At 51.8% G+C, this 16,019-nt stretch overlaps 1 protein-coding gene across 1 annotated transcript in view; it reads right to left on the bottom strand.

Moving 5' to 3' along the window:
* Nkain1 (sodium/potassium transporting ATPase interacting 1) overlaps window positions 1-11,733 on the bottom strand; it is a 43,929-nt gene extending 32,196 nt beyond the window's left edge. Inside the window, exon 1 of the mRNA XM_021159663.2 lies at window positions 11,389-11,733. Within this exon, the coding sequence (XP_021015322.1) occupies window positions 11,389-11,442 (54 nt within the window). The 5' untranslated portion in view covers window positions 11,443-11,733. The remainder of the gene's footprint in view (window positions 1-11,388) is intronic.
* Between the last annotated feature and the right edge of the window lie 4,286 nt (window positions 11,734-16,019).

The following is a 16,019-nucleotide window of genomic DNA, read 5'->3' as shown; positions in this document are numbered from 1 at the left end:
GTGAGTGGGGGGAGGCTAGAGAGCTGTTAATGAAAGCACTTGATCTGGGTTGGCTCACAACCACCTGTAACTCCAGTTCCAGGGGATTGGATACTTTCTCCCCTTGGCTTCCTCTGACTCCTGCGTGCATGTGATACACATATACTCAAGCAGGCTAACACACGTACACGCACACGCACATGCACACGAGCGTGATCCTGGGCCAGTAAAATGACATAGCAGGAAAAGGTGCTTGCAAGAAAAGTCTGGTGACCTTAGTTTGAACCTATATAAAGGTGGAAGGAGAGATATACTGTGACATACATGTACACACACATCATACACACACATGCAACAACAATAGATACAATTACAGGAAAAGAGTGTAAAACCAAAAAGAAAAGCCGGGTCTGTTGGTACATACTCACAATCCCAGCACTTGGGAGGTGGGAGCAGGCTGATCAGGAGTTCAAGGTCACCCTCGGCTACCCACCTCCAGGCTGGTCAGGCTATGAGAGACTCCATCTTGACAATAACAAAGAGGCTGTGCTTCTAATGACCAAGGCAAGGCTGGCTAGATGGATAACTACATCCATTTTTTTTTTCCAGGATCCAGACACAGTGCTGGGTCTGATGGACAGGAGCCACCTCACATACTGAGCCGCTGAGCCAGGCCAGGTAGGGATGGCAGGGGATCCTCAGCACACACTAACAAAAGGAAATCTTTTAAAACTGTCTTTACTTCTGCTAAGCGCCACAGTGTAAGGGGCTGGAGAAATGGCTCAGAGGTTAAGAGCACTGGCGGCTCCTTCAGAGGACTCGGGTCCGTTCCCAGCACCGACGTGGTGGCTCACAACTGTCTGTAACTCCAGTTCCAGGGGATCTGACATCGTCTTCTGGCCGCTGCAGACACTGCATACATGAGTTATATGCAGGTAAAACACTCATATCCATGTTTTTGTTTTTTAAAAGAAGCCACAATGTGGAATTCTGGCTTTGGGCACCAGTCAGACGTGGCTCTGTGCTTCTGTCCATTCTTAAGAGTCCTGAGCTGGGAAAAGGTAAAGATGCTGTGTCGACTTGACATGGCCCTGGTGAAGCCCGAGGCCTTGGGCTTGGATCCCTGCCCTGCTGCCGCCTGCTATGGCTGCAGTGGTCCTCGGATGCCAGCTGTCCACCATGCATGGGTAAATCCGTGGGCTGGAGCAGTTAGTGCATTTACAGCTGACAGTGTGTCCTAGATGCCTGGTAAACTTCTATGGAGACCGTGTGGTTCACTTCATATGTGGGGAAACCGAGCCCTAGGGAGGGGTTGTGAGCCAGATAATCCAAAAGCCAAGGAGAGCAGGAGTGTCCATACCTTGGCCTCTCCATGACTCAGAGATGCCAGGACAGATTTCCACAAGACTGGATCACCCTGCTTATGGCTGGAGGACGAGGGGATCTGAAGTTCCCTAGTGGCTCAGGGCCACTGAGGATCTCCCAGAGGATCCAATGCTGGCTTGTACAAGAAGGAGTGTTGGAGGATGGGAAGGGTTGCCCTACCCCCCTGACCCACCTAGCTAGCCCTTCTACTTCCAAGGTGGCTGCAAAGGCCGTGGAAACCATCCAGGGGTCCGAGACCACAGTACCATTTGTCAGCTTTACATGGTGGCGGCAGGCTCATCTCCATGGCAACGGTGCAGTGTGAAGGCATCTCAGCATCATTAGGGAGCGGGCTGCGTAGTATAAACAGAGGCTGCAGTAGATTACACGCCTGTTATGAGCAGTCTCGGGCTCGGAGCACTGGTAATTATGCCTAATTGTGCATTTAATTGTGTAATTGAAAACCCACATCTCTGGTTCGGGCTGGGGCTACAGAAACTGGCCCCCTCCCCAAAGAAAAGAAGACGTACAAGCTAACCTGACTCTGAGAAACTCAGGTTCCATCTTCTCAGGCACGGGGTAAAATGTCCACATTTCTGATTCCAGAGTCCAGAGAGCCACCAGCCCCCTAATTAGGGAGGGATCAGGAAGGAATAGGTTCAGGGCAGAGGGACCTAATAACACTTCTATTTGTTACAGAATTTGATGCTGCTAGGTATTGTCCTCTCAGGATCCAGCATCCGGTGGTTCCAGAAATCTGGGTCATCTTTAGATTTATTATATATCCAATATCCAATATATATAAAATATATATCAGGCTGGGTGATGGTGGTGTACAACTTTAATCCTATTATTCAGGAGTCAGAGGTAGGTGGATCTCTGAGTTTGACTAGCATGGTCTACAGAGTGAGTTCCAGGACAGCCAGGAATACATAGAGAAACCTTGTCTTGGAAAAACAAAACGACAACAAAAAAGTATCTGTCTGTCTGTCTGTCTGTCTGTCTGTCTGTCTAATCGCATCTCCAGGAAGCTACCCATCCTGCACACAAATTCTCAATCACCACTGTAGACAAGTTATTTGCCAACTGATTACCAGCCCCAACACAGATAGCCGATGGCTTCTTTTGGGAAGGGCACAGGGTCAAGCTGAAGTAGAATCTATGTAGCCCCTGCTGCCCTTGAATCCACAGGTCATCCATCCCAGCTGGGCTTCCGTTGAGTCTCAAAATACGTATGGAGTCCAATACCCTCGTCCAATTTCCCATCTCACAGACTGGGACTCCAGGTCACGGCTGAGGGTGCACGTCATGAGCCAGCCCCCCTTCAGGTCACACTCTTATTAAAGTCCCATGAGGCAGTGGCTGTCATCATCCCCATCTTACAGATCAAGGAGCAGCAAGTCCACGCGAGCAAACAGAGCCACTGCTCCATCCTGCTCCTCCACCATCAAGGAAGGCCACAGGCTTTTCCTGCGCCACGGCATCTCAGACAAGCAGAACCTTTTGCCTCTGACCCCCCTGTACTCAAAGGGGCTTCCTTATGACACAGAGACAGGTTATGATTACCTCAGTTTGGAACAGTACAGGGGGAAGCTCAGAGATAGTCTTGCCCTTTGGTACAAAAAGGTAGGTCTGGAACTCAGAGCCCAGACTGATGGCGAGTCTGTGTTCCCCGAATCCACACCCGGACTCCTTATATATCCACCAGCTTTTCCGAGATGCAGGATCAAGGAGACTAGAAACCCATGGCTAACAGCTCACTCCAAATCTCTGTCTGTGTTCAGTCTCCCACCCTTCTGGAAGAAGTGTGTGTCCGCAGAAGGCAGGTGTCTACTGAGGCACAATGTTCTCAATCTCTGAATAACCCGTTACTTACTTCCTAGGTCAGGGTAGGGGAAGTCAGGCATAAGGCACTCGTCGATACTCCATAGCTTGGAACCTCCTCTCCCTCCTCTCTCCTCTTCTTCCTCCTTTTTAACAGGGTCTCAGTAGCTCAGGCTGGCCTCAGACACAGTCAAGGATAACCTTGGCTTCTGATCCTTCTACCTTATTCCTGAAGTGTGCAAGGGCTACCACATTCAGTTTACCCAGGGCTGGGCCTGAACCCAAGGCTTCATGTGTGCAGGACAGCAGGCTTGGCAGCAAATGCCTTTACCAGCTGGTCCATCTCACCGGCCCCTTGTAAGAAGTATCATTATTATAGGAGGTGGAGAAATGGCTTAACAATAAGAGCACTCACTGGTGGTCTTTCCAGAGGATGTGGGTTTGACTCTCAGGGCCCATGTGGTGGCTCACAACTACCTATAGCTCCAGCTCCAGGGAATCTGGGGCTATCTTCTGGCTTCTGTGAGTACCAAGCACACACATACACACAGGCAGGCAAAACACCAGTACACACAAAATAAAATAATGTGTGTGTGTGATGGGAGAGGCATACGTGCCATGAGAGACAAATAGAACAACTTAGTGGAGTTCTCTCTCTCTCTCTCTCTCTCTCTCTCTCGACCTTTATGTGGGTACTGGGGATCTTTACCAGCTGAGGAATCTCATTGGCCTCTTATTCTGTAGTTGCTTCATTTCTGTTCTGAAATAGGGTCTCACTATGGAGCCTCGGAACTCACTCGGTAAACCAGGCTGGTTACGCTACAGCCTCACAGGGATCCTCCTGCCTCTGTCTCCTGGAATGCGGAGATTAGAGATGTGTACCACCAAGTCCAGTTTTTCTTTGTGTTTTCTGAGACCGGGTTTCGCTACGTAGCTCTGGCTGTCCTGGAACTCTCCATGTAGACCTGGGTAGCCTCAAACTCAGAGATCCTCTTGCTTCTGCCTCTCAAGTGCTGAGATTAAAGGCAGCTGTCACCACACCTGGCTCTTGTATGTGCTGTGTGTGTTTGTTTTAAGATAGGATCTTTATAGCCCAGGCTGTCATGATATGGAGCAGACTGGCTTAAAACTCAACAATCCTCCTGTCCCAGACTCGTTTGTTTGTTTGTTTGTTTGTTTTCAAGACAGGGTTTCTCTGTATAGCCAGGCTGTCCTGGAACTCACTCTGTAGACCAGGCTGGCCTTGGACTCAGGAATCCGCCTGCCTCTGCCTCCTGAGTGCTGGGATTAAATGCGTGTGCCACCACTGCCCGGCGGGTCCCAGACTCTTGAGTGCCAATTTATAGGCATGAGCTGTCAGGTACCTACTATTTATGTAGTCGTGAATGAACCAGATAACACTAAGGGACAGGCATCTACTAACACAATGCCAGGTTTGGGCTCATGGCAGAAACCACATAGAAAGACAGGATTCTTTCCCACCAAGTCACATATATTCCACATAACAAAATCAACCCTTGGGCATTGTGTGTGCCTATAACACCAACATTTGGGACAGGGAAAGAAGAGGATCAGGAGCTTGAGGTCAGCCTGGGATGCATGAAGACCCCTGTCTTAAAACCAGCAAAAACCATCCCAGCACTCGGGAGGCAGGGGAAGGAGGATCTCTGTGAGTTGGGGCCAGCCTGGTGTACTGATCAAGGAAGGGGGAGGAGCTAGAGAGATGGCTCAGTGGTTAAGAACACTTGCTATTCTCCCAGAGGACCTAAGTTCAATTCCCACCACCTACATGAGGCGGCTCCCAACATCTTGTAGCTCCAGCTGTAGGCAGATCTGACACCTCTGACCTCTGAGGGCACCTGCGCTCAGGGAGGAACCTGAGCAGTGGTGGCGCACGCCTTTAATGCCAGCACTCTGTGAGCTCGAGGCCAGCCTGGTCTCCAGAGCAAGTTCCAGGACAGCCAGGGATACACAGAGAAACCCAGTCTCAAAGCATACCGCCACCCTTGAAAAAGGGAAAAGAGAGGTATCAAGGATGATGACAAACTTGGGTTAACACGGATCGTTCATGCCAATGACCTTGATCAGTAAAACCTTTGATCTAGACAGAGATGGAGCCCAGTGACCTGTCCAAATGCTTCCGACCGACTGTAGGGTGCACTTCCCCAGCCAGGTTCGTACAGGATACTGTCAACACATCATGTCACCATGTCCCCAGACTGCCATGCTGTAGAGTGCTGCTCTATGTAATAGGTGAGAGGGTGGCAGCAACACTTGCCTGATTTCCAACTCCCGTCGTCACTCACTGCCGACGGAGCTACTCTCCTACCTACCCCTCGAAGGGCCTCAGTTTGTCCATCTGCTCAAGGGAGTACATCTGCCAGCTGCGCTCTGCCCACAGGGGACTAAGGAACAGAAGTGACCAGAACAATTTCACACTCCCAACTCTGAAGCCGGCTCAAGAACCTCAAGCCTCAGGCAGAGAGTCAGATCCTTAGAAGGAGCCAAGAGCTTACAGCTGCAGCTGCTGGGGAGCCCAGGCCACTAGAGCCGCCTCCCTCCATCCCTGCCATCACTACTGCTAATAACGACATCCATCAGCTGGACCGCGTTTCAGGCCATTACTCTCGGCTCAGCTGGAAGCCGAGTTATCTCCCCCTCACCCACCCAGCACCTTCTGGAAAGCAAATAGCTTTCCGGAAGGGGGCGGCGGGGGGTGGGGGGGAGGATGATTCCAATATTTTTCTGAATACCTACTATGTGTCTGGCACCTAGCAATAAAAGCCTTTCTGCCACTCTGTGAGGTGGGGAGGAGACTTAGAAGCTGGGGCCCTTGGAGAATGCAATCAGTCCAAGGTCACATGGGGTTGGGACAAGAATCACCACAATAGGAAGCTGTTGCTAGCACACAGTGGGGGCACTATGCTTGAGATCATAAACACTGGTGGCCTTGTGAGGCCACCCAACACTGGAACTGGAGACGTCGCCAGCTTTTTCCAAGAGGCAGAAGAGGGCTGTCATTCAAGTTCTGTCACTAGCTTTGGTGACCCTGGGCAAACCTCCTCACCCCTGGGCACCTCAATTTCCTTATCTGGAAAAGGGGATAATAAAACCATCCGTCCCACGGCGCGGAATTACGATAATGCGAAGGGTAGAGGCAGGAAAATGGCTAGCGTTTATTGATCGTTTAACACGTACCAGGCACTCTGCCAAGCACTTTACATATGTAAGCTCATTTGCTTAAATGAGGTAATGCATACGAAGTGGTTAGCACAGGCCTCCTGAACCGGGAACCATAATGATGATGATGATGAGGAAACCGAAGATGAGTCCCCGGGGCAAACGTCCCCGGTTCATCCCCTTACCGGAAGAACAGAGTGGCCGTGGGAGCTTGGGAAGGAGGCAAGTAGGGAGAGGAAATATGCAAACGAGCGAGAATCCGAGAGTGAACTGTATTAATAAAGTCAGCGTGCTATAGTAATTAGAACCCAGGAAAGCAAAGGTCCTGGGAGGTTCTCAGAACAGAGGGGAACCATAAAACCTTCACACCGGCCCAGATGTCCTCTCAGATCCCAGTCAGGCAAAGCCGGGAGCCCAGGAGCCAGGCCTCAAGTTTGTTCTCACCTCACAGGTGGGGAAAACACAAAAACTAAACAAAACGGGAGACAGCGGAGGGAGATGCACAGATGTGCTGATGTCAAGGTCAGAGCAGGGCTAGAACCCAGTCTTCCTGCTCCTCAGCTCATGGGTCCCAGCGCCTGCCACTTCCTGCAAAAGGCACACGACTCCTGCGATGCTTGAGTTATAGTTCCAGTGTGGCAGCCCCTATAATAGCCCTAAGAATCAGGAACTTGGAGACAGCTCAGCCAACACAGTGCTTGTTTGCCACAAAAGGGTAAGGATGGGATTTTAACCCTCAGCACCCACATAAAAAGATTACAGGCTGGAGAGATGGCTCAGCAGTTAAGAGCACTGACTGCTCTTCCAGAGGTCCTGAGTTCAATTCTCAGCAACTACAACCATCTGTAATGGGATCTGATGCCCTTTTCTGGTGTGTCTGAAGACAGCTACAGTGTATTCCTATATAAGAAAGAAAGAAAGAAAGAAAGAAAGAAAGAAAGAAAGAAAGAAAGAAAGAAAGAAAGAAAGAAAGAAAGAAGGAAAAGAAAGAAAAGGAGAGAGAGAGAGGGAGGGAGGGAGGAAGGAAGGAAGGAAGGAAGGAAGGAAGGAAGGAAGGAAGGAAGGAGTAAATCTAGGTGCAGCTGTGTGAGGCGGGGACAGGGGCATCTCTGGGGCTTGCTGGCCTGCCAGGTTAGCAATACAGTCAGATCTAGGGTCAATGAGTGATCCCTTGAGGTAGAAAATGTGGGAGGGGCTGAGGGGCGCACTGAGATCAACAACTGGCCTTAATAGTTCATATGCTTGTGCACACACACCCTCATGCATGCACACACACGCACGCGCGTGCGCATACACACACACACACACACACAGGAACTGTTTATGACAGACAGCGAAGCTGTGCTTTGGAGAAGAGAAGTAGCAGACTGATGTGGTGGCGCACGCCTGGAATCCCAGCACTCTGGAGGCAGAGGCAGGGGGATCTCTTGATTTGGAAGCCAGCCTGGTCCAGGACATCTAGGGCTACACAGAGTAACCCTGTGTCAAAAACAAAAACAAACAAAGCAACGACAGGCCAACAGGATGGCTCAAAGCCTAGGGGTGCTTGCTGTTAAGCTTGGCAACTTGCATTTGATCCCTAGGACCCACAAGGTGGAAGGAGAGAAGCGACCCCTGTAAGTTGCCCTTTGATTTCCACATGCACGCCGTGGCATCTGCACACACATACACTAAATTATTTAAAATAAACAACAACAACAAACAAGAGAGAGAGAGACAGGGACACTTATCCAAGATCACGCAGTCAGGAAATGACGAGGCAACAGAGGGATCTGGAACCCAGTGGCTTTGCTCAAACTCCAGAGCCTCAATTATTCCCCTGCATTTATCCACCTCAATGACACAGTCCTGATCGGCTTCCTCTAACGCTCCACCAACCCCACCCGACCCCCGTGTTCTACCCCTTGCCCAAAACAAGTCTACCCCAGTACAGAAAGATTTGCAACTGGCTTGCTTCGTTACAAGCCTAAACTCCATCAGAAAAGGAAAACAATCCTTGCCGGGCGTGGTGGCGCACGCCTTTAATCCCAGCACTTGGGAGGCAGAGGCAGGCGGATTTCTGAGTTCGAGGCCAGCCTGGTCTACAAAGTGAGTTCCAGGACAGCCAGGGCTACACAGAGAAACCCTGTCTCGAAAAAAACCAAAAAAAAAAAACAAAAAAAACAAAAAAAAACAATCCTTTCTCTTAACAGTTTTCAGCGGAGAAATATCTAACTACCTCTTTAATACCTCAGTCCTTTGGATAAGAAAGCCGAGCCTCCTTCTCCCCTCAGGCTGGCATTCACCATCCCGAGAGCACATTCTGGAAGCTGCCAGGCTGCAGGGGCTCTAGGGGGTTAGTGAGTGACAGCTGGAAGGACCCTCTCTGCAATCAGCTCAGACAGAGCAACAGAGCCAAGAGACCAATTTTCAAGTCATCGTCGTCCCCCCCACCCCACCCCCTAGCATTTCCTAAATTGTCTCATGTAGCTCGCACAAGCTGCCCAAGCCACCCAGGCAAGGCGTGGGAGAAGTGGAATCCCACCCAGGTCCTGGCTAAGCTAGCTCTGTGCTGGTGGAAGAGATGCCATCTCTTGGCTGGGAATGCTTGGAGGCTGGGAGACCCCCCTGTACCACGTCTGCTCCCCAAGATGGGTGAGCATCTCCCTATGGGCCCCAGTGTACCAAGGCCAGAGCCACTTAGGCTGTAGCTAAGGCAACAGAGGAGGCTGGTCCCATGCCTGAATGGTTCCATGCCTGTCTCAGTTCCTGGATCCCTTCGAGCAAGTTACATCACTGGGTCACAATGAAGGTTAAACGAGTTAACTCAGAGGGTGGGGTGGGGGGAAGCATTCCCAAGAGTAGCTGGCACCCAGTGAATTAGTAACAGCACTCGAGAGCGAGCAAGGGACAAACTGCTCACAGGCACAGAGAGAAGGGAACTCAATACTCTCCACTCTCTGAGGGCTTATTCATTCACTTCATAACATACACCCCTCTTTTCTTAAGTTAAAAAAAAAAAAAAAGGAGTTTGAGCTGGGTGTAGAGGCACACACCTTTAATCCCAGCACTCAGGAGACAGAGGCACATGGAGCTCTGTGAGTTCGAAGCCCGCCTGGTCGATAGAGTGAATTTCAGGATAGCCAGGGCTACATAGTGAGACCCTGTCTTGAAATAAAATAAAACAAACAAAAATATATAAGCTAGACATCTTGAAACTCCAGCCTCACTCAGGGGACTGAGGCAGGGGGATGGCTCAAAGTTCAAGACCAGCCTGGATGGAAGAGTTAGAACATGTCTCAAACAAACAAGAACAATAAACACAACAAGCCAACAAAACCAGGAAGACATCCTTGAGGCTGGAGAGATGGCTCAGCCTTTAGGAATGCTCTGCTCTTGCAGAGGGCCTGAGTTTGAGTCTAAGCACACGCCACCTGTAACCCCAGCTCCAGTGGGCCTGATGGCTTCTTCAGGATGCCGTGGGCACCTGCACTCACACACACAGACACGGATGTACAAAATTTTAAAAAATAAACCTTTTTTTTTTTAATTAAAGAAAAGGAATTCGCTAAAAAAAAGTTTGAAGATTTCTTGGCATTTTTATGGTCCTAAAAATAGAAAACGGAGAATATTTCTACTGTGAGCCCAGATCTGCCAAATAACCAGTTCTTCGTTTAGTTTACAAATATTAATGAGGTGTCAAGGGCTGCCCAGCTGCTGGGGTTTTTGCAGGAACAAAATTAGCTGTCTCTGCCCTTTCGGAGTTTCCATCCTACCTGGTGGTGATTAAGCCCCTCTGCCGTCCTTGAGAATGACGCCTGACAGACCAGGTGGCCTTCTGAGGGGCAAATCACCAACACACCAATGTGCGGGGAGAGGAGGTTCTAGCATGGCCCAAGAGGACGATGCTGTGAATAGCAGGCGCAGGGCCGGTGACTCAAGGAAAGGTGAGAGGGCAGAGGCCACCTGCACATCTCACTCCAAGCTTCCCCACCACCCTCCGCACCTGTGGGGAGGGGCAGTAGGCAGGTGCTGGCCGGAAGGCAGATCCAGACCACAGGACCCATAGGAATGAGGCCCCAGGCGCCCCAGACTCCTCCACAGACCTGATGCTATCAGCAGTTTCTACACAACACTGTCTTGAGTAGAAGCATAGCACAGTTCCAAGGGAGGCAGGAGACCCCCGTCTCTTCTCTATCACCCTCCCAATACATAGGCAAGGACCTCAGCTACTCTTAGCCTCCGGATTCACTCTGCTGCCCTCCAGTCAAAGACCTCATTTCTCCCCCAAACTGGGGCCAGCACAGAGCCCCGAGATGCTCTGATTCTTCCCAAGACACTCAAGTGTCCTCATCCAATGGGACCAGGGAACTCTTTACCTGACCCCACCTCACCCGCTGCTGATAGAACAGATGGCTCATGGGACACTGGAGGACTCGGTGGTCAGACTAAAGAGAACCACACAGAGTGAGTCCGGTCAGGCTGGCCCGTGATACATCAATTCCTGATCACCCCCCTCAAGGAGGTAGTTCTCCATCCCTGGCCACCCAGTCAGGAGGGTGCTGGGAGGCAGGAAAGCAGCACAAAGGACGGCTGAGGGTTCTCAAAGAGTCTCAGGTCCCACCACCCAAACAAGAAGCAGAAATGGCCAGAGATCTAAAAACATTCCAGAGACCATAATACAAGAGCAGAAAGAGACTTTGTGAGAAACGCTCACAGGGGCGGAGCCCAGAGGGATGAGGTACCCACGGAATCAGCGATCTGGAGGGGAACATTCGGGCAGGGACCTCTCCGAGTACACAGATCAGTCTCGGACACACCCCCAGCCCCAAGGGAGCCACAGTCCTGGGGCGCAGCCCCCCAGCGGGAGCCCACGCACCCATTGCGAACCGACGCGTGCAACCCGGGAGCGTTGGACCGTGCGCGCGAGCGCGGGGCTGAGGCGAGGAGCGCACACAAAGGGACAAGCCGGCCCGCGCGGGGCAGGCTCCGCCCGGCCACCCCGCACCCCGGGTGGCGCCCACGCACCGCCGCCGCCCCACCCCGCTCCGCGCGGCTCACCAGCTGCAGGCAGCAGAAGGCGACCAGCGTGCAGCGGCCGCTGCACTTGCCCATGGCTCCTCCTCGCGCCGCGCGGGGCCGCGTCGTCCCGATGGCGCCCCGGGGCGGCGGGGCCGGCGACTAGGGCCGGGTCTCCAGAGCCGCGGCCGGCCGGCCGCACCCCAAGTGCATGGTGCGCCCGGTCCGCGCGGGCTCCGCCGCGCCTCCTTTGTCTGCGGCCGGCCGTCGGCACACCTCCCGCCCGCGGCGCCGGCCAGCGCGCAGCGGCCCCCGCAGGCACCGAGCGCGGCGCGGTGCAGCACTGCCCAGCTGGGGCAGCCGCCCGGGCGCTCGGCAGCCGCCGCTTCCCGGCCCACCACGTGGCTCGGCCGCCACCCCGGAGGGAGGCGAGGGAGGGGCGGAAGAGCGAGGGGGCGGGGGAGGGGAGGGGCGTGGAGCGAAGTGGAAGAGTGCGGGTCCTGCGCGCTGGCAGCTCTGGGTCGAGTCCAGACTGCTGTTCCTTAGCCGTGTCACCTTGGGCAGATCACATTACCTCTCTGGACCACTCCCCCGGAGGCCTCAGGGGCAAAGTAGGAAAAAAGTCCCTTGGATGCAGTCCTGTAAACCCAACAGTAGCCCTTAGCTTGGCCAGCTGAGGGAGTTGGAGCCACCCTACCTGGAGAGCCCTGGAGTTCCAACTTTGCCCTTTATTTTCATTTGTGTTCTCAGCCCAGCTCGCCAGCCCTCCTGGTTTCTCGGCCACATTTTCTTCTTTCTGTCTTTCCTTCAGAACCTGGTGTGTCTTGGGTTTCTGGAAGCCAGAGTGCGCTTGAAGCGGTCATCCGTTCTCTTGACTCTTCATAGCTCAGGGACGGGAATAGTCCGGCCCCCAGGTTGGCTTCTCAGAGATCCTCCTGCTTCAGCCTCCCAAATTCCAGATAAACGCGTTTTTAAACACGCAAGACAAGCGGATATAAAAGCCCTGGATTTGATCCTAGTACTCTCAACAGTGACAAAACAAAAGGCCTCCCAGGTATTCCCAGAGTCAACCATCGCACGCTAAACACACACATAAGCACACGCACACACACCACCCGCCGAAGCAACTGGGATAACAGTGGGGACTCTTCTCAGCCACTGTTAGAGAATGGCAGCTGTGTCCAGCCAGTTTCCATGATTAGCTAGGCTTCCTGGAGTCTGTCCAGGAAGTCCCTAGAACAATACCCAGAGCATAACTGGGACCCAGCTTTTATCAGTCTCCAAAGAGTCCTGTTTCCCACAAAGGAAGAGCCAGCCCGGTCCCCACTGGATCCCCTGGAAGCTTCCGGTGAGCCCATATCAGTTCTCCCATGCTGACAGTGTGCTCGGAAGCCCTCACCGACCCAAGCACTGGACACATGATGCCTCTCTCCTTCAGTGACTGGGTTCTGTTAGGCTCTGACCAGGCTCTTGAATGTCCCAAATGCCACAGACCCAAGGCCTGGCCACCTCACTCCAAGTCTGAGCTACCCTTTGTCCAAGGCCATTTATTTCAATCCTGCCCTACTGAATCCCAGGCTTCCACGCCCTCTGGCCCCTCTCTGCTTTTAGGTTTGTTCTTTATTTATTTATGTTGTATGTCTGTGTTTAGGTTGACACATGCTAGAGCACCCTGTGGCTCTCAGAGGACCATGAGTAGGAGTTAGCTTCCTCTATGTGGGTCCCAGTGATCAAACTCAGGTCTTCAAACTCAGTGGCAAGTGTCTTCACAAAAAGCCATCTCTGAGTCCCAAGGTTGTTCTGCTCTGAGATCCTTATGTGCAGTGCAGTGGACTCTGTTTCATCTTTAGTGTTTTAGTTGAGGCCTCACTCCTTGACCCTTGGTCACCCAGGGAAGTCCCCTCTCTGGCTCACTCCAGCCTTCCATACCTCCATGATAGCTCATTCTAGAAGCTTCTTAGCTTCCTGTGAGCAGTATGAGGACTCGGTTTGATGATTTACCTTGGCTTCCTCAGGCCTTGGATCACAGCAGGACTCTTTGGCTGAGAGCAGACTGGAGTAGCATGCATGTTATACACCCTGTGTCTTTTTTTTTTTTTTTTTTTTTTTGGTTTTTCGAGGCAGGGTTTCTCTGTGTAGCCTTGGCTGTCCTGGAACTCACTTTGGAGACCAGACTGGCCTCGAACCCAGAAATCTGCCTGCCTCTGCCTCCCGAGTGCTGGGATTAAAGGCGTGCGCCACCACGCCCGGCTACACCCTGTGTCTTAATTTGGGTTACTATTTCTAGAATAAAACAAAATGACCAAAAGCAAGCTGAGGAAGAAAATGTTAGTTTTTGCTTCTGGATCCATAATCCATCACTGAAGGAAGTCAGGACAGGAACACAAACAGGATGGGAACCTGGAGGCAGGAACTGATGCAGAGGCCATGGAGGAGTTCTGCTCACTGGCCTGCTCCTCATGGCTTGCTCAGCCTGCTTTCTTATAGAACCCAGGACTATCAGCCCAGGGATGGTCTTACTTGGAATGGACCGGACCTTCCCATATCAATCACTAATTAAGAAAGTATTCTACAGGCTGCCTACAGTCCAGTCTTATGGAGGCATTTTCTCAACTGTGGTTCCATCCTCTCAAATGGCTCTAGCCTGGGTCAGGTTGACATAAAAGTAGCCAGCCACACGCTACTTCCCAGCACTGGGTCGGTCCCCGTGGGCACCTTTCTGTTCTGAAGCTTGAAATTCTTGGAAGGAGCCAACACAACTGGACAAGCAGAGGCAGTCATTTCTGGCAAGGGGTTCAGAACTGGGGATGACACACGTGGGGGTGGGGCTTGCAATCCTTATCACGAGGAATGACTAACAGAGGACTAGGAAAGGCTGAAGCAGGACTCACAAAGGAAAGACAGCCATGACTCAGAGCACAGCCCCGTTTCCTGAGTGGGAAGGCGGGGTCATGGTCAGGTTTGAGGGAGGTTGAGCAGATGGGGATGGAAAGAGGGTACTGGGAAGTCCCTTCTGTTCTAGACCCTAACCTGAGGCTAGGGTCTGTGGCTTTCACCCTCTGGGATGAGAAACTGACGGCCCACGAACAGGTTTTCATGATCTGACTGAGAACTCCCCCTCCTCTCACACCGGAGGGCTGAACGTGCTCACTAATTATAGCTTCTGGGACATTCTCTGTCACTAACCAATTCTTCAAACCAGCTGGGTGTCTGATGATTCAATTCACTTATGGCTTGAACTACCTGGGACTCAGCACAGACCCCTACAGGCGACAGATTCAGTCTCCTAAGCAGGCACCCCTGCAAGAGGCCAGTCCCAAGCCTCTGGCTACCATTTGTCCTGCCAGTGGACAGGCTGTGGGGCTCCTATGACCCCCTCCTTGTGTTCTGTAATTAGCTAGATTGGCTTGCAGAGCCTTGCAGAATGGCTCTATTATAAAGGATGCCAATGAAAAGGTGTACCCAGGGTGGGGTCCTCAGTGTGAGATGCTCTGTCTCTGTGGGGTTGACATGTTCACGGTTCATCAACCTGGCAGCTCTAAAAGGAGGTCTTACCTCAAGGGTTTGCAGATACCCCCATCTCCAGTCCTCAGGGAAGAAAAGTGGGCGGGGCTAAAGGTTTCCACCTGCTAATCTTTGGATCTTTCAGATTGACCAGCCCTCTTCTGAAACTACCCAGGGGCTGCCCTTGGCCTAGGAGACTTCCTGAGCATGACCTTGGGAGGACAGAAAGGTGCTTCGTGACTATCAAAAGATGCCCCTGGATACAGCCTCCTGATACACCCCTTCAATCCTAGTTCTCCAAAGGAAGAGGCAAGATCAGGGCAGGTCTGGATTACATAAATCTCCCCTTAAAAACCACCCTAAGTGGGCTGGAGAGATGGCTCAGCAGTTAAGAGCACAGACTGCTCTTCCAGAGGTCCTGAGTTCAATTCCCAGCAACCACATGGTGGCTCACAACCATCTGTAATGGGATCTGATGCCCTCTTCTGGTGTATCTGAAGACAACGACAGTGTACTTATACATAAAATAAATAAAATCTAAAACAACAACAATAACAACAACAACAAAAATACCCTCCCAAACAAACAGCCCCCAAACCAAAAAGCTTCCCTGGGGTTGTAGCTCGCTTAGTGCTTGCTTATTTTTTTTTTTAAATATATTTTATTACGTATTTTCCTCAATTACATTTCCAATGCTATCCCAAAAGTCCCCCATACCCTCCCCCCAGTGCTTGCTTTAACATGTGTGAAGCCCTGGGTTCAGACACAAGCACCAACCCAGGGCTCAGCAGCTGGAGGTGGAGGCAGGAGGAGGATCAGAAATTCAATGTCATCAGTATGACTTGTCTGCCATGAGAGTTTGTCTCAAAAGGTGGGGCTGGTGAGTTAGATTGGCAGGTAAAGGTACCTGGCTTCAAGCCTGACAACCTGCTCTTGAACCTTGGTACCCACAAGATGGAAGGAGAACACTGAGTGTTCTGATCTTCACATATGTACATACGATGTATACACAACAGAGAATAAATAAATAAAATAAGGGGCTGGAGAGATGGCTCAGTGGTTAAGAACACTGACTACTCGGGCTGGTGAGATGGCTCAGTGGGTAAGAGCACCCGACTGCTCTTCCGAAGGTCCAGAGTTCAAATCCCAGCAACCACATGGTGGCTCAC

The sequence above is a fragment of the Mus caroli genome, chromosome 4 (assembly GCF_900094665.2).
Source record: "Mus caroli chromosome 4, CAROLI_EIJ_v1.1, whole genome shotgun sequence".
Taxonomy (NCBI): Eukaryota; Metazoa; Chordata; class Mammalia; order Rodentia; family Muridae; genus Mus; species Mus caroli.
The sequence above is the reverse complement of the archived record's forward strand: the minus strand, read 5'-3'. Positions and strand labels throughout refer to the sequence as shown.